General features: G+C 40.5%; 1 protein-coding gene across 4 annotated transcripts in view; it reads left to right on the plus strand.

The window, feature by feature from the left end:
• MYO1B (myosin IB) overlaps nucleotides 1-26,086 on the plus strand; it is a 117,492-nt gene that overhangs the window by 34,539 nt on the left and 56,867 nt on the right. For all 4 annotated transcript variants that reach the window (XM_075512261.1, XM_075512258.1, XM_075512257.1 and 1 more), the window contains exons 4-6: nucleotides 16,819-16,913; nucleotides 20,044-20,148; nucleotides 24,476-24,522. In XM_075512261.1, the coding sequence (XP_075368376.1) occupies nucleotides 16,819-16,913; nucleotides 20,044-20,148; nucleotides 24,476-24,522 (247 nt within the window). The remainder of the gene's footprint in view (nucleotides 1-16,818; nucleotides 16,914-20,043; nucleotides 20,149-24,475; nucleotides 24,523-26,086) is intronic.

Here is a 26,086-nt window from a genome sequence, read left to right on the forward strand (position 1 = left end):
AGCAGGGTTCAGGCATATCTGGGGAGGTTGCTACACTTCCACAGAGACCTTGCAATTTTCAAGGTGGTTTTTTTTTAGCTGCTCAGGAACTTTAATGAAGAGATGCTGTGAGACAAATTGCAATTTGTGGTATTTCTTCTGACGTGGGGGTAAAAAAACCCCACACTGATTTGTGGAGATGTACATACTTATTTTTCTTTGATGTGTAAATCTCTGAGCCATGGCCTCTTCACAAGAATTGATTGTGGGTAAACCCACTGCTTTGGGAAAGTGTGCTTTGGGAAGAGACTTTTGGTTCCTACTGTGTGCTTTAAGTGTGCTTTGGGAAAAGACTTTTGGTTCCTCCTGTGTAATCCTGAGCAAAGCAAAACCCGTGATGGTTTATAAGGAAGCTAATCCATATGACCTAGAAAGCATGCCTAGAAACAAAATTATTTATAGTGTGTTTCTTATTTCAGCATCTCCTTTGTACAAATAACTAATCTAATTTTGTTACTAGTGCTAGCTAGAAAAATGCAAACAATTTATTGCAAAAAATTTCTAGCAGTGGTTTGGTTTGAGATTCCTACAGAAACCAGGTCTGTATGGCACCAAAACTCTTCCATCAGAAATAAACGTGCTGTCACCCTTTGGCATGATAGCTCATATTCTCCAAGGTCTGTCATTTTGGAGAGAACCTTCAGGTTTGGGAATCTCAGGTTTTAAGCATTGGTGTCACTGGAGCAGACTGCTATGGGACATCTCCAGAGCTTTGGGTCTGTGTGGGAGCTCCTGGGAAACGAGGACTCTAAATCATGTTTTGGTTATTTTCCAGTAGTTTTGTACAACCTTACGTCTGTGCTCGAGGTATGTGCAAGTGTTTCAATGTGCCAGATTGGTCTAGGGAGGATGTGCTTGAGAATACCGACTGTCCCGGTAAAATAGCAGGCTTGGTGAGCAAAATGGAAGGAAAAAGAGAGAGGAGTATATAATGACATGAAGGAAATCCATACCTAGAGATCTTTTTTCCATATATGGTCATTGAAGGAAACATATACCCATGGGAGTGAAAAGTCTTTTCACGTGTTTTCTTAACCCTAGTCTGAAAGAGGAGGGAGTGAACACCTAGTCATCTGCTCTGTGTTTCCTCAGGAGTGTCTGCGAGAGTGCCCGATGCTTTCGGTGACGCCAGTTAATACTTAATTGCAGGCTTCGGGCAGGTTTTTGTTTTTAATGTTCTTTGGAAACTATAGAATAAGGCCACGGACACATTTTGAACGGGCAGCCAAACTGAATTTCTGGGAGAAGGTTTCTGGTTAGGTGATTTTGGATAGTGTTATACCTGATAAAATTTGATCAAAGAGATTTTATTTTAATAGTTCATTCCTCTCTAAATACACCACTGTTGTTGTGGCACCATGTAATAAAGTGTTACTTTTCTAGGTCTCCTGGAATGCTTGTTTTCATAGTCTGTGGCTATTTGCGTAGCTGTAATAGGAAGTTTACCAAGCTTTTTAATTGGGTTTTTTTCAACGTTTTGTTAATCTTGCTGGTTTTGTCTTTATCTGCAAGGCAGGATCGAACTTGTCTCTGACTTGACAGGGCAGAGTATGACATTTCAGTGTTAAAACAGTTTGCTGCTTGATTTGTGCAGTCCTTACACTTCTGATCTGTTCTTTTAGTTGATGTAATTACTCTTTCAGTTGATGTAATTGCTGTTTTGCTTACCTTGTGGGTAAGCTAGACATGAGAGAGACCCAAGCTGTCTATCTTGTTAATTTACATTGACTTCCACCAGTGACAAAGGCAGCTGCTGGCGTCTTTGAAGTGAAGGCAATAGGAAATAAATAGCTTACCGTACCATTTATTGGTAACCGTCATGCCGTATCGCTTTCCTACCAGTAACAGATTTGCTTTAAGAGATTGCAGAGCAGCTGCTTTCTTGCATTTCCCCTCTTAACGTTGGCTCCTGGCTGCTAGCGGCTCTCCGTCTCTGGGAGGTAGGGTGGCATGTGGCTTTTTGCTCCCCTTCATGCTCTGAAACGCCTTACCTGCTCGCTTTAGAAGGATCACGGATTATTTTAAGTTGAGGGACAAAATAGAAAGTAGCAACTGTACTGCTAACGGCAAGCTACAAGCAAATAAGAGTTCAGAGTCAATGTGCATTTTTTTAGCTATGCTCTGAAGTATATACGGTGAATAACTGGGACAGCAAGAAAATATCTGGAGAAGGCTTTTATCAGACATCTATTGCATTCCACTTAGGCAATTTTGCTATATATTTTATTTACTTGTTATTAGTTCCTTGAAGTCAAATATTTCTGAAGAGACAATAGTTTTGCATTAAAAGCTTTCAAATTTAGAGAGACTGAAACTTTTGCAGGCAACTCCTGAAAACCAGCTTGCCTTTATATAGGATACAAGCACAAAGATATCAACCTGATGCCTATTAAAATGCAAGAATGAGGAACTTATTAACGTTCCCCATTTCAGTGATCATCATAGTAATAATTATTGGGACAAATCATTATCCTGCGGGTACCTGCAATTACTCTGACAATAGATACAATTTGCTGTTTCCTTTTCAAGTTTTGAGCCAATGTAAGCGGTGAATATAGAAGTTATATTTTTGCTTCTGGCTTTTTTTGCAGGTATTCCAGGATCGCATGTCTTTGGAAATACCAAGATTACAGTAACTCTTTTCCCTCCTTGATTTAAAGCAAATATTTTTGTCTGAAGGGCATGATAAAGCCCCAGCTGTGAAGGATACTTTTTGCCTATGTGTAAAACTAAGTTTTTCCCCATAGGTAGCAGAGTTTTAAGATACACAGTAGCTATCGTTATTTGTTGAAGAAGGGAATGGTGGGATGAGAGCCTGTGCCGTAGTTTAGTGTCCTTCATTACCCCAGTATGTTTATTTTAACATTTCCTTTTCAGTTCATCCTTTCCTCATCTTCATTTGCTTTCATTTTGGTTTGTTGGTTTGTTTTTTTTTTTTTTTAACACCTCCCCCCTCCCTCCCCCCATTGGTTTTATTCACCTTTTTACAGATCTTTTGTTCTTATTCCTGATAATTCCTGACTTATCCAGAGACTCAGTCTTTGGACTTGTTCATGTGGCTCAGCAGAGTGCCTCTTTCAGAAGAGATTTATAGTCGAGGGAAGATGATCACTTCAGAGGTTAGTTGGCAAAATTAACCGCAGGGCAGGGAGGGAACATCTATGGCTGTCAGAAATCATAAATAGCAATTAGGGAGGACTGCCGGTACCTAATTGTTAAACCCGTGCTAGGAATGAGTTGAAAGAAGAAGGGGGGAAAATAAAACCTACAGAGGCTATCGAAGTCTTATTTTGGAAGGGGTCAGGCTTATTACTCTCTTAACCTCTATAGTGAGGCAGCACTGGATATGGTGTATCCCTGAATGTAAATCCCTCAAGCGTATAGATGAAAAGGGGATGAAACATCACGCTTGCTTCCAGAGTCAGAAGGACTTCGTGCCTGAGAAGAGCCTCTTCTGCTGCAGGCTGCTGGCACACCACCCATGGGATGCACGGTTTCCTAAATTTCACACGTGGCAGGAGACCTCAGAAGTCCTTCTGAGAAGGCTGAGTTTTGAGGAAGGCAGTTGTGATGTGGCCATGTTGAAGTGGCTATCTGATTCTCTGAAGAGCATTTGGGAAGTGATTTGTGAACTTGAAGGCTTTAGGGTATAAAGCAAGGTTTCTCTCGCATGCAACAATAAATTTAGCTTTTTCCTGAAATTTGAGCAGGGCTATTTTAGTTGGTTTGGATAGCACGTAATGCAGCCATCTTACCCCAGTGCTTCAGAGGTGAATATAGTCTTATTGACAAGAACAGTAGTTGCTTGTTTTGGTTGCGTGAAATTTTGTAATAATGCATAATAATACAGGAACTGATTTATAGCAGGACGTGCGGTTGTAAGGAGGCTCAAAAAATGCACCCAACACCCAAGAAGTATAAACAGCCTGGAAAAGCAGTGTATAGATGAATGCTGTGCTTTATTTTAATTTTAAAAATGGTCTGGAGCGACATTTAGACTGGATTCCAAAGTGCACTGGCGAGAGCCTTTCTGTTGGTCCTCTAAGTAGCGCTGCCTAAGTTAAGAAATGAAAAGGCCCTTTAAATTCTTTGTGTATGGCACTGGTGCTGTCATTCTTCTGTAAGCGTCCGGGACATGGGATTTCCAAGATGCGAACGCGCGATGCTGTGTGGCCGCAGAGCCGTAGCAGGCGTGGGGCGGGCTGGGGTGGAGCTGCCTGCAGGCAGGCTCATCAGGCGGTCTGGTGGTGTGGAGTCCAGGTGGATTTTTGTGCTGGTGTGGCATCTCAACACTTCCTAGGCTAGGAAGGAGTATATATAGACTAGAGGGGATATAAAAAGCATCAAGATAAAACTGTCTCCCAAAATACCCCAGGAGGCAGGGAGGACTCTGCCTCTGGTCTCGCCCTCCAGCATCTCTCTGTCTCTCAGAAGCTACAGCAGCGTATACTGCCGTGACAAAATTACTCAAAAGCACCAAATCCGCTGGCTCACAAACGATTTTGGTCTCCAGAGCCATCCCAGCCGGCAGCACTGTCAGTCACAGCTCCCGAAGTCCCGCTGCCAGAGGCCCACCTCCCTGGGCAGGACCCACCCGGCTCCAGTAGAGCCGGCTCATCCATCAGTTTCTCATTTGGAGAGCCGTGTGTGGTCCTAGCCGATTAAAAAGAAAAAAAAAAAAAAATCATGTGTCCAATGGACTTTTTGAAGAAGCTTGCAAAAAAAATGCAAGAATTGGGTACCTTTAAAACAGAGTGAGTTTGTCAGGGAAACACTTAACTTGAGATCTGTTCCAGATGCTTCTGTAACTCTGTGATTGTCGTCATGGTGGATGAAGGAAAATAATCTTGGGGCATCCTTCATGAATTTAGTGCTGGCTTAGAGCCTCAACAAAATAACTTTGTTTTCAGGACTGTTTTCAAATATTTACTTGTACCTCTGTACACAGCATACTTTCACATTTGACTTCAGTCATGTTGGGGATTGAGAGTCAAATGATTTTAGTTATCTGTGACGATCTCTCTTCTTTTTTTGCATGTGAGTGTATTTGTTAGAGTCTGTGTTTATTTGTAGGCATAAAAAGTTCAGGGTTTGGCTAGATTGTTAGAGCAAAAATAATTAAAAAAAAAAAAAGGGCAAAAAAGCACCTTAATATATGTTGGATAGTTGGAGATGTGTGTTAATGCTCCAGTAGTCTAAACTAATGGTAACTTTTTTGCCAGATCCCATTTCTCTCATTTTCCTGGAACTGGAACGTTCTGGCTAGCCTTCATATTATGCCATTGATATTTTTAGGACATAAAATGCTGAGATTTTTTTTAATTAATTCACGTTGTCACATAAAGTAGAATCCCTCTAATTCACACAAAAGGCTTGGGAATCCATTCAGTATGTCTGACTGATTTTTGTGAATGAAGTGGGCACTTAATTAAATAAAGGAAAGGACCTGCAGTAATTTTTCAGTTTTGTAATGCAGTTCTCCACATTTGTCAATACATAACTGCTCTTTGTCCTGTCTCAACATTTCAAATAGTTCTTCCAGCTCTTCATCCGTACGTCTAGGCTAGAAATAAGACTAGCCTTTTCTGTGCTGCATAGCAAAATGAGGTTCTTCTGATTAGAAAATTGAGTGATGCTATGAGAGGACTTAGAAATAAAAGCATTTTTAAACACCTCATGCGGCTTTCAATATAACTTGATTTTTAAAAAAGGATCCGATAGCTTCATTTTTCTTTTCATTAAAATTTTGGGACTTTTTGCACATTGGAAAGTACTTAAAAGGAGGCACTGCTACGTTTCACTTCTTAAATGCAGACTGAAAAGTGAGGGCAGGTAGAGGCCCTATCAGAAATGACAGCAATCCCATTTTTATGCGTTGTGTGTACATGGATCAGAATTTTCATTATGCTTTTCCTGAATTTGCAGCATGGTGCTCTCTTAAGAACTGGGATTTCAAATTGCCATTAAGAACAGCTGTCGTCCTTTCATTGGAAGTGTCTCATTGTGTTTAATGGTCGTCTTTTTTTCTTTTTTTTTTTAGCAGTTTATAACACACCAGGAAATGCCCATCTGCTATGCTAGAAGCCTTTGTCATGATTATGGATACAGCATACACAAGGCTCATGTTTAAAGCCTTAAAGAAACTTCAGTAAAACGCCAGCTCTACCTTTAGAGGCAGAACGTTTTCCATTCAATCTCTTTTTATTGGCAACTTTATGCAAAAGGCTCCGATTTCTTTAACTGTGGGTACATCACGGTTAATGTAGTTTGGGTTATTAAAGATAAACTTTTTCATGTTATGAATCAGGAAATACATAGTCTTAATATTTACTGTCTAGCACACTGAATAATCTTTTACTTATGTTTTGAATAGATAAGAGAGCTGGGACTGGGGTTTACAAACAAAGGTCTGAACTACAAAGACAGTTTAATTGTGGTCATTTCAGTAAATTAGTTGAAATCTGCATTTTTCTTGTATACACAGTTTCCTTTTATATACTACAGAAATGATTTCTAGTTGCTAAACCTTGTGGAGTTTGAACTGCAACTGATCATAATTACTCCAAGATGATTCTTGGTGAGGATGTATCCACAGGACAAAAAAAGATGTGGGCAGTTGACATCCTCCTTGAGTATCAGCAGACCAACCAAGGACGTAGATGAAATACATTGTCCCCAGAAATAGTCCACTTGAGTTGAACTGAAGCCTAGTGTTTGAGCAATCTGAAGAAGGCTTTTCATTTCTTTGCTTTGACCATTCATGGAAAGAAAATTTTGGATATATATCCACAAATCACATGCACAAACTTGAGCAAATGCCATTGTATAGACTGAATAGACACCTTAGCTTGATGTGGTACCTGAGCTAATAAGCTCTCAGAAGCTGAGATAAGCTTTAGTGCCTACTTCGTCCAGGAGTTCATGAGGGGTACTTTATTTGGAAAAGAGAGCTGGGAGGCAAAAAATAAGTTGGGTAAGGCTTCTTAACTTCTTAACAAACTACTTGGTTTGATAAAAGTACCTAAGAGTTACCTGCAAAATTAAAAAATTCAGTAACTCCTCCAGTAAAGTAGCAACATAGCTATGTAATTACATAGTGTTGATGTTGCCCATCAGATGCTTTTCAGATAACTGAATTACTTTTATTTGCAGTTTTCTCAATGTTGTCTCTGATAAACTTGCAGGCAGCTGCATGCTAGCTTTCGTGTTACAGAGCCTAGATTTCAAATCTGATGATTAGCAACTTACTTTACGTTACAAATAGCTATGAGGATGTAATAATACTCCGATTTCTCCAGTACTGTAATACGAATTTGGTGGAGCGCTTGGCATTTTTTCTGACGGCAAACTGTTGCCTTCCATTGCAGTCTATTGCACTGACGCATGGCTGACATTTCCTTACCCATCTCACCAGGCAGAGCTATGAAGTCACTCCAAGATGCGTCTTTTTATGTGAGATGCTGTGGCTCGTAGGTACGTGCAGCATCCTGGAGTTTAGTAGCGCTACAGTATGCTATTGTCCTGTGAAATGAGACCTTTGAAAGCACATCCCTTTCTACGAAGTATGTATGTGAAACTGGGCACCTCACTTCACCGTTCATCTTCCCCTGAATACTGGGACACGTTTAATTACTTTAGAATAAAGGAATAAATTTATTTTTCATTCTCCAGTTAGTGGAGTGGAGCAAGCTTGTCTAAGAGTATTGCTACTTTTGCAATAATTTGATTTGCAGCCAGAGAAATCCCTGCATGAGCACGTGGTAGCAATGCACGCTTATTGTGGAGGCCAAAACTCGACTTGCTCTCTCTCTGCTCTCACTGCATCGGGAGGAAATTACTTATTTCTGCCTTCTGACTTCAAGGTGATGCTTCTTAGGGCTGCAAATAAAGGCAGGGTTTTCTTTTTGCTAAGCAGGAATACATTTTTTGAGGCAGCAACATGGAACGCTGCCTGTTTGCTAAGCATTTTTCCATGTGAAATCATAAGAGCAGTACTCCCTCTCTGCCTCAGGAAAACCCTGCAACCAGTACAGCCCTGTTGTGGTTTCATTTGCTAGATCAAGAAGTCGCTGGCATTTTTACATGGAGCATCGGTGCTCTGCTGCTGATTTGGACAAGCTCAAACTATAAGGCCCCTATTTTAAAAAATAAATTAAAAAAGAAAAGGGAAAAAAAAGCCACTAACGGTATATTCCCATCTGTGCAGGAAAAGCCAAGCTATAATGATCATTGCTCCTCTAACAGGATTATAGAATCTTGTCTTCAAAGTATTTCACTTAACTGTACTCTGGGCCTGTTTTTTCTGAAATAGCTATGGGTAATTGTAAGGACCTGTGTCTAGCCACTATCAGTGTTTTAAAAATGAGGAATAGTTGTTTCTCAGTGTTTTATTTTGATGGAATATGTATTCTGCTTAGCCACCTAACTCAAGATGAATTACAGTTTTATTGGCGTTTACTTTTAGCGTGCTATTCACATGGTGCAGCAGCATACTCAAAGCATGTCTTGTTCTGCAGAAAAAGATTTCTTTTATGTAAAATTTGGTCGAAGCTGACATGAACTGAACATGTGTGTTTGAGCAGTAAACTTCCCTAATTTTCAGACACATGCTGTATTAGGTACAGAAACTAATTCAATTTTCTGTAAAATATTGAGAGTCTGGATATTTCAGCGCAGAAAGGGAATGACTGTTTTCCCCTGCTCCCCCTTTTCCTCCCTGTCCCACCAGCCCTTCATTTCCAAATATATGCAAGAGTTCAGAGGTGCAATTCAAATCTGCTAGTATGTAGATGAAATAGTAAACTGGGATTTTAAAAAAATTTGGTGTCCTCTAGTTAAACTCTGACAGGAGCCAAGCATGGAAAAATCAGTTTGCACCTCTCTTTCCTTACTGTCCCGTTCAGCTGCCTGACCCCTTGATACTCCATTTGAACTGGGGAACGCGCGTGTTCACGGAACAAATCCTACGTTTTACAGACCCAGCCTCAGGGGCTGCGAAGCTTCAGAAGGTCCACAGAGAAAGGCGAGTCTCTTGCCACCGGCATTTCTGGTGTGCCGTGAAACTGCTTCCCTCGCAGGTGACCGCGTGCTTTTTTAGTGCAGTCAGGCTGGCACTTCAAGGAAAAGTCTGGAGCTTCTTACAGAAAATATGGCTACCAAAAAGGTTCAGCATATACATTTGCAGTAAACCCACTGAGTGTAAGGAGTTGGCTGTTTTAGGCAGTCATCAAATCAAACATGCAAGTGCTGATTTATCTTATGAAATAAACTACATCTAATTAAATAAGGTTTTTAATAAAACAATAGAAAACACTTCCTGTACTTCCCTTCAAGGATATCATGGCCTGGTAAAATTATTATTTTTTGTGAACAGAAACACCTTTTCCCCCAAGAAACGTAAAATCCTTGCAGTGCATGTTACAGCAAACTGACTTGCTGTAGGTCTGCAAGGGGCCAAGCTGTGTCCTCCTGGGTGATGGTGTAGGAGCTGGTTGGCTGCCTTGGGTAACACAGCCTGGTATGTGGGGCGAGAGATTGCTTGGGTTACAAACTCATCTGGTTAATGCTGTGCCTTGGAAATGGGAGTTACTCCTTCATGCTAGACCCACGGGCTGAGTATCAGTATGGGTGAGGAGGCGATGGTTATGTGGCATCCAGCTGGCGGATGTAATTTCAAGGAATGGCACTAGTCAAGGGGGAATCCAAGCCAAGCTGCTCTTCTGAAAAGCTCATGACATGGAGATCCCCCCCCCGCCTTGATTTATGTGTATGTTCACTTCACCTGACAACACGAACCAGCTCCAGTTCACTATTTTAATTCCCTTCTTTAGGCAAACCAAGTCATGAGTTGTACCTGTTGTTTGTCTGCAGCTGCAGGTGTTTATGGTGTGTGCAGCTGACGCTCGTCCACGTTAGTTAATTTGGTATGCCCTAGTGGGCTTTCCATGGCTAGCGTGTTGCCAGGACAGGAGGCAGCCCTGCTGGCTTGGTTATCTGCAGCACCAAAGCTCTGCCCGCTGCTCCGCTCTGCCATCATGCTACATTACTTTGGAAGACCCCACCTTGGACCCATGCCGCTCTCCTGACAGTCTACTGGGCGTATTGCCCTGCCAGCTTCCAGGACTGAGCTGTTGAATGTGATGTGGACACGCTTACTGGGGTTGATAGCGTTTGCTAAAATTCAGAGGGAGAATTTATTTTGTAGTCTGGATTAGAAAGTGGCATGGTCATCGTCAGCTTCAGAAATCCTGTTTTCCACTGGTTGAAGGAAAATAATGCAACAGCTGGGTCACAGGCTCCTGCTAAAAGGCGTTTCTTGTTTTCCATCACAGTAATGTGCAGCTCTAAAGAGATGCTTTAGATGTTGAAACAGGCAGAAAATCATAGGCTGTGTTTTTGGCTTTTGTGTACAGTACTGGGGAAAGACCCCTGTTGGTTTTCAAAAAATCACATTTCTTTTGACTGTCAGTCAGTAAAAAGGAAGTGATCAAAACTGATGAAGCTTCCCGCACGCTTGGAGGGGAAATGTGTGCCATTCTGCGAGAGGGAAAAGCATCGGGGATGGACTGGGCTGTGGTGAGCTGAGAGGTTGTGCAGGCACGGTATTTGGGGAAAGAAGCGTTGGCTGGACCTCTCTGTAGGGAGGTTTTGAGGCAAAGTCCATTGGACACGTCTGAAATCTGCTTCATCCCGAGAAAGACAAGATTTTCAGAAAGAACATTTTCTTCTTTCTGTCCAGACCCTGAATCAACTCTTCTGCTAAACCTGCAGCGTGCACATGAGCATCAGAGGGTATATTATATTCCCAGTCTACCGGAACAGAAAATAAATCTCTCTGGCTTAACATTAGGCTGTGTTTTAAAGTGTTTTGCTCTTGAAAATCAAGAGTGGCTTTGTCTGTCCTCTTTGCCCTCCCTTCCCCTCTCTCCCTTTCCTTCCATAAATTATGGCTGCTTCTTACAAATCAAATGGGCTGATTTACACAGCTTTGGGCTTTATTCTGCATCTAATAACGTCACAGTTGCTAATGTGAATAACAATGTGGGGAAGCGTACGCAGGAGGTACCCTTCTGCTGTGTATATTAGCCACATAGTATTGTTGATAAAACAGGTTTCTGTGCTCACCAGGAAAATAAAATTGGAGAATATGAATAGGAGAAAAGGCTTTCCATCTGTCTTAGCACACCTCTTTATCCTGATGTTTAAACTTGTTTTATTTGTTTCCTGATTGGGGTTTTTCACAGAGCAGCTGCTTGCCTGTGAAGGTCTATCCTGGCTGATGCTCCATCAATTTAGCTGTTACTTTATTCACTCCAATGGCAGGCTAATCAACCTTTTCTTTTCAAGTGTGTCGAAGTGCTGAACATGAGACAGTTTGTAATTATGGAAAATGGGAGTACGCTTTTTATCCTTAGGGCGATTAGATTAAATGATTCTGCATTATGAGCTAATACTATAAATAATCTCTTACGGTTGTTTTTCCTGAATGGTGAATTTTCCACTGAGCTTCAATGGGCGGGGGGAACACATATAGCAAATAGTGATGATTTACAACGTAAAGCCTCAAAGCACTGTATTAAAATGTGCTTCCACTGTTCCTAGCTCAGGTTGTTAGGAATTGTTACACCCAAACAAACTGTGATTCTGTTTTCCCACTGCGTGTTGCGAGAGGAGGAAATAATTTTTTTGCTGTTACCCTGTTACTGAGCACTTCTATGCATTCAGAAAGAAAAGGAAGGAACTTAAATGATGCTCTAAAGAGCATCATCTAATTAAAACGCAACTTGAAAGAATTAATATAAGTTACATTTTGTGTAAAATTTACATTAAAAATGTATGTACAGTTTACATTTTACTGCTGTTCTTTTTAGTCTGGGATGGTATATAGTCTTTGATAAGCACTGACTTCTAGTATCCTGCCAGGGTGTTTAGACACAGTTGGGCAGAAGTGAAGTGGTACCAGGGCTCTGCTTCATGAGGAACTGGAATGGTCAAGAAGAGAGGTTTTCTTCATTTCCTTTGAAAGTAGCAAATGAGTTGGCAGTTGCAAGCCAAGATTAAGCAATAGATATTTTAAAATGGGGACCGAGACTGTCGGAATCAAAGCAACAGCCAGTGAAGATGGGATGAAGGGAATTGACTCTCTTAGTGCACGAGAAGCAATCGGAGGGAGTTTAAGATAGTGTTAACTAATTACTGTTAATTGCGAATGCTAGGGGAAATGAGAGGAGGAAAGAAGTACTAATAGCTGGCCAATACTGATCCTTGTGATTTTGGCTTAAAGGAAGAAGGTGGTAGAAGAGAAGAGCTGCTCCCATGAGCTGAATTGATGCCGCTAAGAGCAAGGCTTTTACCCCTGGGTAATTGCGGGTGCAATCTGGAGCGTTCAGATGAAGCACTAGCAGTTGATGCTGGTTTCGGGGTGAGCGGGTGAGAACGTTGCGCCTGTCTCTTCCTGACCCTGGTGTTTTGTTAGAGCATAGAGATGCTGTTGTGCGGCTGCAAGTTGCCGGAGCCCTTTGGAAATCCCCCTTGGAGGCCTGTTTGCTGTTTCCCTTTGTTAGAATTTTTGGGTTAGGACTTTGAGACAGATCTGGCCATCTGGAGCTATGTGGCTGAAAAAGCCATGCTATAAAAAAGCAGAGCCTTCTTACTGAGCTAGGTGTGGGTGGCATTTCGATGTCAAATTGCTTCTATACTTAAGTCTTAGCTAAAAGAGAACTCCAGTAAATATTTCGGTGTTTGTTGTGGTAGGAAAATGTCGTCTTCTTTCATGAAAACCTAAAAATCAAAGGAGAGCTTATTATAAGGTATGGTAAATGACACTGCTGACACACTCACTAGCTAATTCAAAACACATGGTTTATAACTGCTTTTTAAACTACAAACTGTTCTAAAATTTTACTTAGGCTCTGTAATTGTGAGGTGGCTCAAAGAGTGGTATGTGGTTTAAACCTATAGTTGCAAATGTTGCCTTTCCAGAGACGTGTTTCTTAATGTTGCTAAAAGGCAAAGAATAGAAGGATTCTTTGTGGTCTATGGATCATTAAAATGTGTTAAACTAAAGTGACCTTAAATGAAATTATTTTATATGTTTGTAACAAATAGGCAATAGCATGAAATTATATTTTTGGAACACGTAGAGTTTGAACCAAAAGGCTCAAAGTTGTTGGGGTTTTTTTGGGGGGGTTGTTTTTGGTTTTGCTTTTTTTTAATTGGTTTTGTTGGGTTTTTTTAATTGCAAAGATAATGTAATGGTGTTCCATGAAAGTTGACATGACAAATGAACAGATCTGTCTTTTTCTTTGAGATAAAGATCTTTGTTCAGGCTCTGACATAAATGTGTCTAATGCTGTTTATGCAATGCCAGAAAGACAAAGAAATCTTAGTTATTTAAATACACTCTTGGTTATACCCCGTCCAGTTGAATTGCTGGAGCAGTGGTTGAAATGCCAGAGGTAAATTTTAGAACACTTCTACTAGGTAACTTTTGATTAGTATGTGCGCAAAACTTCTTTTGAAATGAGTTGACTTATTTTTTCTTTTGTCTGTAGTAGGTAAGAATTGACATACTTGTGAAGTATTGGGCTTTGCTGGGTTGTGTAGAAGATTGGAGGAAAAGATAATGTATGCCGAGCATCTCTGGCTAGGTTGGATAAAAGCAGAACCGGATGAAATCCCACTCTCTTCTCCAACTTCAGAGGTCTCGTTGCACTATTAGACCCTCAGTTTCTCTGCTGAGGGAGGAGAAAAAGCATGATTTGGTGTTTTTAACTATGCAGTGCAGGCAGAGTTAAGAAATACATCAAGCAGTAAAATCTATTTTGTCAGGGGCTGTTGGGAAACTAAAATTCAGTGTATTAGGAAAGATGAATGGTTACTAAGCTGATTAACTCATAACTCAGTATATCAACAGAGAGAATACTTTCTCTGTGCTTGATGCTGACTTCATTTTCCGGCGTGAAACTACTGCCAAGAAAGCTGTTTCAACAGTGAAATACTAGTTGATGGCTGAGATTGTTTGAAGGACAGCAGGCACAGAATGAGCCATCCAGTCTGTAAGTTTGAAAAGCATCTCAGAGTCCTACCTTCCTGCTGAAAGCCAGTTTCCTGAATCAAACCCATGGAAACCACAGCATTAGTATTAACGTTCTCTCACACGGACCATGAATGCTCAGTGAAGTTTTATTTCTTTCCTCTTCATCCTACTGCTTTTTTTTTTTCCTTGCAAAAAGGAATGTAATGTGTGCGGGAATAAGCTTTTCTGAGTGCTGCACATTGTACTTTTCAATTTACAAGTGTATCTGCAGCAGCGTTCAACAAATATTATTCATTTCCTAAATATGTCCTGTAAGAGAGTCTGGTAAAGTGTTATTGCTACTGTAGTTTGGATTCCGGACAGTAAAGTGGATGCCAGAAATTGTGTCATGGTCTCTCAGCAGCAGCGCCCTTTTTTTTTTTTTTTTTTTTTTTTTTTTGCTAGTTCTCCAGCATGTTGGCCATATCACAAATTGACTTTGTTTCAATGCTAAAAGCATTACAGCCTGCTGCTTTCTCGTAAACACATTTTCACCTCCAGTTGAACTACTGAGTTCAAATGCTTCAATCACCATAGCAGTATTAAGTTCTGAGAGATCAGTCTTACTTTGGGTTCAATGGTATATGTATCAAAAGGAGTTAATGACCTTTGATCGTGGTTGTTAAGAGGATGGCCCAACCATCTGTGCAGCGAGAAGAACTGTAATTTAGTGCCTTAGACGATGTAAGTTGGCGAGAGAAGCAGCGAGAGAGACGGAGCCCTGGGTCGGTCGTGCAACTAGGCAGCGGGTGTGCTGCAGGAGGGAAGAGGACAGGAGGGACACAAAGAGGGGGAAATCGATGACGTGGGCGTTATTGGCAGGAATTGGGGAGGGAGGGGAAGGTGTGATTATTTGGTAGTAAAGGAGCTGTAAGGTGTTTCATTTACCTCTTTTCCAACCTTTTCAGAATACCACTCCCTTGGTATGCTGGTCTCTTGCAGGATGGCTGAGCTGATAACGTGATGCAACCGTAAAAACAAGCAAGCAAACAAAACCCAAACCCAAATAAGCAAATACGAGTCTAATACTGATGAGGGATGAGGAAGTATAAATGGTGTTGCGCATGCGTGTGGTGATTAAATTGGGAACAATATGACATGCTCTCCATAAACTTTTTTGGGGAGAGAAGCCAGAAGGAAGAACTGCCTGAGCTAAGGGACAGTGGTAGCAAAAAAGAAACATGTATGAACTAATTTGAGTATATTTAGGTTTAATATTTGAAGCTTTCAAGCTGTGGCAATAGGAGCCTCTAGAAGAGGCTCTGTGTGGCTCTCGCTACTTGCATGGTGTTGTCCATGCTACCCCTAACTAATTTCATGACAAAGAGCTTGCTTATCTATAAAGGGGCTGTGGTTGCCTGTGAAATCACTATATGGCTACGTTATTCAGAACAAATACTTGATCTATTTGTAGTTATCAGCTGAATGCAAAGCTCCTGAACTGTCATAGAATACAGAATCAAGTTTTTAAAAGGTGCATTGAACCTGCAACGATTATGCATTTTATGTTGACCTGAGAGTTCATTTCTATTTTTCGTACATGGTTTGTTTACTGTGAATAATAAACAATATCTACTTTTAAGTACCAGCAAACACTAAATATTTTACTAGGTGCAGTAAACTAACAAAGCTCTTGGTCTGTTGAATGGATGTTTATTTCATGTAAAAATATGTCGTGTTTGGATATCAGATTTTTTTCTTTAAGTTGCGTAATGCAGGTGTGCCTTTTTATTTGGATTTTGCTTTTATATCCTTTTTCAGATACTACTTGCTTAAGTTTTTCCAAGGGGTTCTAATGCTCGGTTTCCAGAGTCCTTTATTCCATGAACTTGAAGTGCAGTTGAAACAAAATCAATACTACTCTGTCTCAAAATTACTACTAAAGAAAACTAAATATAAGTAACACATCTGCATTTCTCCAAAATATATGTTGCTGCATAGCAACAAAGCACCTCTGGATTCAAATTGCAACGCAGTGGTTTCAGGGTCATGATGTTCTGAGCTCCACGGAAAGACATTTTTGGTACAGGAAAGCTGTTGATTCTTACTGTATTCTTTAATTTCACTACATGACATCACCTTTACTGAATTAAGAACACGCTTATGGGGAAACACTTCTGCATATTTATGCAAAAGTCCAGCAATACCCAAATGCTTAAAATGCTCAATATTTTATAAGGTCCTGAGATTTCTTGATACTTTTCAGAGTAGAAATTGCAGTTCATGGTATTGTTAGTGCTCAGGATTCTCCTGTTTCCTTTTTCTTAAATATCTGCAGACAGAACACATCCTGTTGACGCACCGACATTTTGTTCAATGAAGAATATGATATTTTGTTCAATGAAGAACGCTACCTAAATTTCCCTGAAATTTTGTGAATTTGTTTTGAGCTTGCTACCTTTAGAAAAATTTAGAGATTATGCTTGCTTCTTCCTGGAGAAAGTCTAAATAAGCCACTGAGAAAAAGTATCCATTTTGCTTCTGTGAGTTTTTATATTCTGAAAAGTGAATGCTTCACCACTTGCAGAACATTAGGACTTGGGGGTTTTTTGTTTGTTGGTTTTGTTGTCGTCGTGTCCGTGTCCGTCCCCGTCCCGTCCGTCCGTCCCCCTCCCCCCCCTGCCTGGATGTGAAGGGCAGATTGTAGTTATTGTTGGTATTTGTTTTATCTAATTCTCAGTTGACTCTTTCTTACTTTGCAGCTTTGCTCTGTCAGATGAAGCATACAGATCTTTAAGGGACCAGGACAAAGACCAGTGTATCCTTATTACAGGAGAGAGTGGAGCTGGAAAAACAGGTAATAAGATCAAAACTGCTTGTTCAAAAACATTCAGGTTTATTCGGAGTCTTGCAAAGTGATGCTAGAGTCTGTAAGAGTTGAGATACCGGTATCTTTTTGTGTCTGGTGGTTGCAGAAGATGAACGCTGTCACGCTTGTTGCTGCAGGTGGGAACGTACATAAACGAGTGTTTTTTCACATTGTCAGCGTGACACAGTTCTATCATGTGTTAATACAGTATCCTCATCAGTATGCAAAGTCTTACTAAAGTAATGCTGGTTTGTGGTAGAGTATTGCAAGGGCCAGAAAACTTTTAAGCTCTCCCTGTGGGAAACATTATGATGGAGAAAACGGAATGCTCTTGGTCTTCTAGACTTCTAGCCTATTAATAAATGTATACATTTAAACTGGATTATGCCATTTATCCAAGGAAAATAAATAATAGTAGCTGATTACTTTGGAAATGTCATCAGTCTTTTGCATGCTGTGCTCAGCGGCCGTTCTAAGATTGGCTTGTGTACCAGAACACTGTTTCTCAGGCAAAGCTGAAAGTGTCTTGAAAATGACTGCTAATTTTTAAACTGGCATGGTAGAAATCAAGTGAGGATTACATAACTGCAGAACATTTTAGGTAGACTTTAAAAAGGAAAGAAGCCAGTTATTTTCTGAAATAATTTAAAACTGAGGTGACTTGCAAAAGACACAGCGGGTAGGAATGCATACATCTGTTTCCATGTAATTTAAGAGATTTTTCATTTGAATCTGAGAAAATGTGGAGTCTTGTATGCTTATACTGAGGAAGACTTAAAGTGGGTAACAAGAAGTTGCTTTCCAGGCCTTTTGTGAAAATGTAAAGTGTAGCCTTCATCTTTGTTTTTCTTTGATTAATGGCATCCAATTGAGAGGTCTTGAAATCTTGTAATAGAATCCTTTTTTTCAGTTCAGTAACATGAAAACACATGTGTGTTCACTAAAAGTGTATATTAAAATAATCAAGTTCTTATTAATATGATTGTTACGGATTCTGTCTAGGAGTTCAAACTTCAGAAAGGAGTTCTGTACTGGTATTAATGTCTTCATTTCCTCAGGAACTGTGAATTATCAAGTACCTCCTACAGCTGAGGTCCACCTTTTATTCATTTATTCAGTTGAAAGGTGTAGCAGTGGTTGAGTTTCTGAACTTCTCTATTTGTAGAGAATATTCTGGTAGATTCAGATTTGTATAGAGATTTTGACTGTTCTGTAATTTTCATAGCCATATGGGGACAATGTGAATTACTTCTTTATAAAGGTAAGTACAGAATAATACAGGGTTTTCAATTCAAGTCAATAATTGACTTGGAATCTGTGCTGTTCTCTCTCTAACATTTGAGGTAACTCCTGTTGCTGAAATGGGGCTGTTAGCTGAGAAGTCAGGTTTCCATTGCAAAAAAAAAAAGGGGGGGGGGGACACGGGGAGGAAGTTCCTGGAGTTGAGGAAACAAACTTCATCCTATATCAAGATGCTATATAACTCTGGTTTAGATTTTTGGTAGCCAGAACATTTAACATGTTTGGGCTGGAAGAATTGAAACTGAACTGTTTTCAGTTGGGTTTTTTTAATTACTTCCAATTTTGGTCTTGATTCACTGCATGTTTGTATTGCTAATCGATAGTAACATCGTGCAAGAAACCATAGTACATTACCAGAATTAGTGGTGTATTTGCATGTTTTCAGATATTAAGGTGATGATTCCCTTCCTGGTGTCTTTATTGGGCCAAACAGAGTTCCTAATAAAAGAAAGGGCCTTTATTTTCTTTCAGTGATGTTCAAAGCCTATCTTGAAGTCGTTGTGTGTTGTCTTAATGCATATGATTTTCTAATACCTTATTTGCTGCTTCAGTGCTTTCTTCTCTCGGTGATTGAGTAGCTGTACTTAAAGATGTTGACTGTTTTAGGAAATATTTCAAATCAAATAATTTGGTAATTCCAAGCTCTGAAGGCAATGGGTTCTTAAAAATGAGAGGTGGGTTGGAGGTGCAGTTAAAGGAGATGGGAGGCCTTATGGACACACCTCTAGTTCTTGCTCCTTGCTTGCTTCCTGTGTTGCAGGTTTGCTCAGTGTTCTCTACAATATGGGATAGTAATTTAGTACTAGCAAACAAATCTGATTAAATAGGAAAGAATCAAAATCCCAGGGATAACTTATTGTTTGTCAGTTCTTTCCTGACATGAAACCCTTAAATTTGTAACAGATCTCTGAAGAACAAGTAATGGGTTTTTTATGGCCGCTGGGTTGAGTTGATAGGAAGTCCAGCTGTTAGTAATTACATTGTATATCAGCTGATATTGCCTCAAATTTCACTATCTTGCATCATACTAAACATCACAGACTCTGTTTATAAACAGAATCCTCTTTCAGCTGCTCTTTGTCCTGACCAGCAAAAACATAAGGGTTGGATGGATTATTTAATATTTGTCTCTGTCTGTATACGGGTGATTGACACCCATATGAACCCAGCTTTGAGAGTCCAAAAATTGTTCCGGACTTTGTTAAAAGTTGGTACCTTCAAATTTGTTTCATTGTTTAAATGAACGCTTCACTTTCTCTATCCATTAGACTTTGAAACAGACTGCATAATGTTATGAGATGTTGAATTGCACTTACTCATTTACTTGGGTACTTGGCAGTTGTAATTACGTGTGTATAGTGTTGTATGTTTACACTTGTGTTAGTGTGCGTCTGCTGGTATAAACTGATTGAATTTTGCATCTTGAAACTGCTTGGCCCTATTTTTTTCAGGCTAGATTAAAACATTCCAACGTGTCAGCTAGGGAAAATGTTCTTTCCTTACTGAATGCCTCTTACTGAGGCTAAATGAAGAAGTAGCGGGTAATGTGCCACGTCCACTGGTGGTGGCTTTAGCTTGGGAGGGTTCTAGGTATTTAAGTCAATAGGGCTGCTGATGTAATGGCGTGGGTCTCTTTGCAGGATATGCTGCTTCCTCATTTCCAGATGGTACGGCAATGTAGAAGAAAACTGAAATGAAATGTGCTTACGGTTCCTGTCTGGCATGGTGAAAATGTGATGGAGATCAAGTCTGCAAATTATTTCATGGCCTATTTGCCAATACTTATCACTGTTTTATTTTGCTCTCCCCCCCACAGAGGCGAGCAAGCTTGTCATGTCATATGTAGCTGCTGTGTGTGGAAAAGGGGCAGAGGTTAATCAAGTAAAAGAACAACTTTTGCAGTCAAATCCAGTTCTTGAAGGTAAGAATCTCACAGAGCATGTATGAGTGTATTACGTCTGTGTGTATCAGCTTTCCTGCAGAGCTGGTTTGGAAAACTGTATCTGTTATTGTTTTATTGTTATTTGGTGTCCAAAACCATAGGAGATGCTTTCTGTGAAGACAGCTACGAGATTTTATTCAGTTACGGAGAGGTTTTCTTGAGAATCCGGGGAACTACAGGCCTGTCAGCCTGACCTCGGTGCCGGGAAGGTTATGGAGCAGATCATCCTGAGTGCCATCACGCAGCACGTACAGGACAACCAGGCGATCAGGCCCAGTCAGCATGGGTTTTTGAAAGGCAGGTCCTGCTTGACCAACCTGATCTCCTTCTGTGACAAGGTGACCCACTTAAAGAGAAAGGCTGTGGATGTTGTCTGCCTAGACTTTAGTAAAGCCTTTGACACCGTTTCCCACAGCATTCTCCTGGAGAAACTGGCGGCTCGTGGCTTGGACAGGTGTACTCTTTGCTGGGTAAAGAACTGGCTGGATGGCCGGGCCCAAAGAGCGGTGGTGAATGGAGTTAAATCCAATTGGTGGCCGGTCACAAGCGGTGTCCCCCAGGGCTCTGTGTTGGGGCCAGTCCTGTTTAATATCTTTATCAATGATCTGGATGAGGGGATCGAGTGCACCCTCAGTAAGTTTGCAGATGACGCCAAGTTGTGTGGGAGTGTTGATCTGCTTGAGGGGAGGAAGGCTCTGCAGAGGGATCTGGACAGGCTGGATCCATGGGCTGGGGCCAGTTGTGTGAGATTCAACAAGGCCAAGTGCCAGGTCCTGCAGCTGGGCCACAGCAACCCCATGCAACGCTACAGGCTTGGGGAAGAGTGGCTGGAAAGCTGCCAGGCAGAGAAGGACCTGGGGGTGATGGTTGACAGCCGCCTGAATATGAGCCAGCAGTGTGCCCAGGTGGCCAAGAAAGCCAATGGCATCCTGGCTTGTATCAGAAATAGCGTGGCCGGCAGGAGTAGGGCAGTGATCGTCCCCCTGTACTCAGCACTGGTGAGGCCGCACCTCGAATACCGTGTTCAGTTTTGGGCCCCTCGCTACAAGAGAGACATTGAGGTGCTGGAGCGTGTCCAGAGAAGGGCAACGAAGCTGGGGAAGGGTCTGGAGCACAAGGCTGATGAGGAGCAGCTGAGGGAACTGGGGTTGTTTAGCCTGGAGAAAAGGAGGCTGAGGGGAGACCTTATTGCTCTCTACAACTGCCTGAAAGGAGGTTGTAGAGAGGTGGGTGTTGGTCTCTCCTCCCAGGTAACAAGTGATAGGACAAGAGGAAATGGCCTCAAGTTGTGCCAGGGGAGGTTTAGGCTGGATATTAGGAAATTTTACTTCACTGAAAGGGTTGTCCAGCATTGGAACAGGCTGCCCAGGGAAGTGGTGGAGTCACCATCCCTGGAGGTATTTAAAGGACGTTTGGATGAGGTGCTTAGGGACGTGATTTAATGGTGGACTTGGTAGTGTTAGGTTTACGGTTGGACTCAATGATCTTAAAGGTCTTTTCCAACCTAAATGATTCTATGAGAAGAAAACTGTTTCCCTCATGAAGCGAGAGCTTAGGAAGTTAGGTCATATTTGCCAGACACCTCCTGCTGCTCTCTGAGGGCGTACCCTTTCTTAACCCTGCCTTGATGATGCTTGGCTGTATCAGAAGACTTAACTTCAGTTAGTCCCTCTGATTCATTTCCTTCCAAATGATATTATTATAGTCTCTAGTAAACAAACAAGCTCTGTAAAGCATTATTTTTCTTTTAGGAAAAAAAAAAAAAAAAAACCAAGTGAAGAAGTGGATCTTAGAAAAAAATAAGCCAATCCATATGCATGCCTGTTATTCCTTGAGACTTATTGTTCCCTGGGTCTGGTGACTCTGTTGGCCCGTCTTCCTGACAACTGCCTTTCCTGCTCTCCCATGAAAGACTTTTTATTTTTTAATTAGTCATTTTAATTTAAAGATGTTGGCTGCCAGAAACAGGATCTTCATTTCTCCTGGAGATAGAATATATGATCCTCAAAGCTTGCAGTGTTGTCCCATTGTCTAATAATTGCCCTCAGAAGTGTCTTGGTTAGCACTGACTTATTTAGGTCTATTGTGTTGATTCCTGGCGCAGTCTTTCCCACAGTTCTCTAAGCTATTGTGGTGCCGAGACAAATTCTCATGACTGCTGTACAATAATTTTGCATTTTGGCCAGATGATATGCAATGTTTGTAAGACTGTTGAGTGTCAACATTTTATTTATTGCCGAGCTATCTATATTTGTATGTAAGGATTTGGAGTCTATAGGGAGCAAGCACTCTACATATCATACAAGTGAGAATGGGGGGGGAAATAAAAAACAAAAGGGGAAGGGAATGCAAAAGTGGGCTGAGAGTAGTGGTGAACTGGATGGGTAAAATGTGGTCATTGGCTGCACACAAACCAAAAACTGTAAGCAAAGACTTGCAAAGAAAGAATGAAATGTTAAAATTTAAGAATAATAAAAATGCTGGATAAGCCTTTCTTTGATGATCAGATATGTTCCACTTAAAGCTGAATTGGGGGGATTGCAATCTTCCATTGTTTTGGATTAACAGCGAAGAGCTGTGTTGCTTTTATCACTGTCCTGGAAGGCAGATTTCAGATGTAGACAGAAACAGTATGGGAAGTATGGAGGCTTTTCTTGCCAAAGCTAGGCTTATCCTCAGGACTGCCAAATTTATTTGATTTCTTTTTGGTTTGTGAATCTTTGTTTTAATGCAAGAGAAATAGAGTGAGCTTACAGAAAAGTGCTTTATCATTTTAAGGTGTTATTTGTTCTACTTGGTGCAGTGGTAACTGCCTATTTAGCTTTTTGGAAGGTAGGACACTGGATTATTCCACGAGGCCGCTGAGCAAGCCTGGCTGCTTATATACATTTTAGACAGAAATTAAGCATTTGTGGTTAGATTTGTTTTTCTTTGGTTATGTAGTTCTGTTTCAGTAGATCTGCAGTGCAAGAAAATGACATAAATGTTACATAGGCATAATTTATCTTATGGGAATTTTTTTTAAGTACAGTTGCTACTGTAAATTAACTTTTAGAAACAATGAACTTAAGGGAAAACTGGGGAATGTCTCGTGCTTTATAATGGGACGTTTGTGCTTGATTCTGTGCAGTTATAAATGACTCTACTGTTCAGTGCTGTGTTTAAGAAAATGCAGCTCAGAGATTTGGTTGTTGAAAAGATGATTTATTGCAGGACATAAAGATTTTAAAAACAATTCTTTCACTTATCCTTGGCCTTCAGGAGCAACAAAGTTTCCCTTTTGGCTTCAGTTCTTTGATCAAGAATAAGTCTACTCATGCAAGTTTGTTGAAGCCTAAAAGCATGTATTTATTTCTGTCCAAAAAACATTGACTTGACTTGATCTTTGAAAATATATATGCTATATAAATAAATACTGGAATAAATAACGTCTCCTGTTGGAGTAGGAGTGCTATGCTTAATAATGCAGGGGACACTCCTGTTTGACGTGGGGTGCTTTGACACTGCGACGTTAAGAGCTTGAATTGTCCTCCAGTCTGAGTTCTTGTCCTGCCTATGTTCTAAACTGGTGGCTGCCTATTTGAACATGGCCCTGGGAAGTCCTTTCTTGGAGAGTTTTCATTGTCAGAAAACTTGAGCTAAAGAAATTAAATCCAAACTATTCAAAAAGCTGGTTTAGGTCAAAGCTGAAGAGAGTGTTTTAAGCTTTCTTTGTAAATCAGACTTATTTCAGCTGATTAATATTCAGCTTAAGCTAGGATAAATGCGTTGGAATAGTATAAGCAAAACAGTTTCAAAGCATTGATTAAACTGTCCCATGCAAACAATTTTTAAGTGTCATTCTCTAATTTCTTCAGTTCTGGCCTCTATCTTTTACCATCTTCAGTTCTGGGAACTAAGATTCGTTTCTTTCTCTGAACTGAAGAGAAAGAAATATTTCCTATATTTGAAGTTATTTGGGTAATAAAAATTTAAATTTGATGATTCAAACCCCAAGGATATATACTCAATCCAGATACAGTTTTGTCTTGGAACCATTTCCCCGTGTATGTTTTTCCTTCACTTTTTTAAATAAAGGAAGTGTTGAGATGAAACTACTTTGGACTTCCTTAGGTGTTTTCTCATTTGTGATCTTGTCTGTCACACTCCCTCTATCCCCAGTGACTGATACCCATGCAATGAACAGGGTATTGTTTCTCAGAGTCTATGATTCCTTTAAATATATAAACAGTCAGAGATAATTTAGCATTTAAATAGTTTTTTACTGAGAGATTTCGTTGTCATATTTGTTTTTCTCTTTCTCCAGCTTTTGGAAATGCCAAAACCGTGAGGAATGACAACTCCTCTAGATTTGTAAGTATTTTCTTCAAGGCTGAATTTGGATTTCTTTTAGGGGAGCATGTTGTGTTGTTGGCTGTTTCTGTTTTACCTTGTATCAGCCATCGAGGCATCTGTAAGGAGGGAATGAATAATTTGGAGAGAGAACTTTCTTGTAGTTGTCTGAGGACCATGATGTTTGGGTAAGGCAAACGCCTTCAGTAGCAATCAATACTTCATTTTGTACATTCAAGCATATTCTCCTTCCCCAATGTGTTAGTAGTCCGTTATTAGCATTCACCCCTGTTTTTAAAAGATGTTTCACTTCCTTGTCAGAAATCTTGTTTTCTGATGTGGGCATAGAGTTCTATGGAGAATCAAAGTAGAGGTTAAGAAAAAAAAAAATTAGGATGTGACAGTCTGTGACCGGATGAAAACATAATTACAGCACAGCTGGATTCTTTAATTTTCTGGCACTGGTGGCTTTAATGTCAGTGACCATGTGCCTAGCAACTGGTCTGCTTAGCAAGTCAATCTTTCTGCGTGATCTCGTATTCCATCTATATGTATACATTTTTTTGTTAAAATTTCTACTTCAGGTTCTCATTTTCTCTCTATGATGTTTCAACCTGTGTTTACAACTTCAGTTTTAATATAAGCATTTGTAATGTTACTTTTTTGCTTGTATTCTTTATAATGAACTGATTGATTTTTGGGGTTTTTAGCATGAAACTGAATGTGAAATTATAGGCACTGACAGTTGCCAAAAAAAAAAGTTGAAGCTAGACTTGGGAGATTCAGAAGTGTGAGTATTCATCATAGTTTCTCCTGCTAAAATCAGAAGACTGAATGCAACTTTGTAATTTGCTCACTTGTGCGCAGAAGAGTAATACAGAGTGAAATATAAAGCAGACAACAGAAGACAAATTAATACACTGGAAAAATGGTGCGTTGCGAGTAAAAGCACATGGATAAAAGCCTGGGATATGGTGACACTAGAGAGCGGCTTTTTTTCCACGTGGGAGATTTCTCTCCCCTTCCCTTCTGATTCTCGAGGGTTGATGATGTTGTTTCCACAGGGACGAATGCTCCTTCCGCGGCTGTCATTGCCCCTGCTTGTGAACAGAGCAAAGGGTCTTCATCGCAGGCCCTGCAGGCTCCACAAATGTCCGTGCAGGCAAGGTCAGGGCCAAAATTTGAGGCACTGTAGAAAATTTTTTTGGATAGAAAGGGTGGGAAAAGGGTGCCGCTGTCGGAGATGACGTACTGCAGAAAGGAGGAGGAGACAGCAGGGAGGAGAAGAGGTGCTGTTTGCAAACAGAAGTCTTTCCAGGACAAAGTGCAACCAACTGGTATTTTGCCTTTCAAGTCCTTGCTTATAAACACAAAGCTAAAAATACTTTTGGAAACATCCAGCTGGCCCACTCCTTGGGAAATTAAAATTTAATTATCTGATTTAATTCTTTATCTCAGAAATTTGAATCAGCTCAGAATTAACTTCAAACACGAAAGTACAAGTGCTGTCCTGTCTAGCCTGCCTCAGCTGCCAGCAAGGAGAAGAATAGAGTTTAAGTCGAGTCAAGCCAACCTTGACAAAATA

The sequence above is a fragment of the Mycteria americana genome, chromosome 9, assembly GCF_035582795.1.
Source record: "Mycteria americana isolate JAX WOST 10 ecotype Jacksonville Zoo and Gardens chromosome 9, USCA_MyAme_1.0, whole genome shotgun sequence".
Taxonomy (NCBI): Eukaryota; Metazoa; Chordata; class Aves; order Ciconiiformes; family Ciconiidae; genus Mycteria; species Mycteria americana.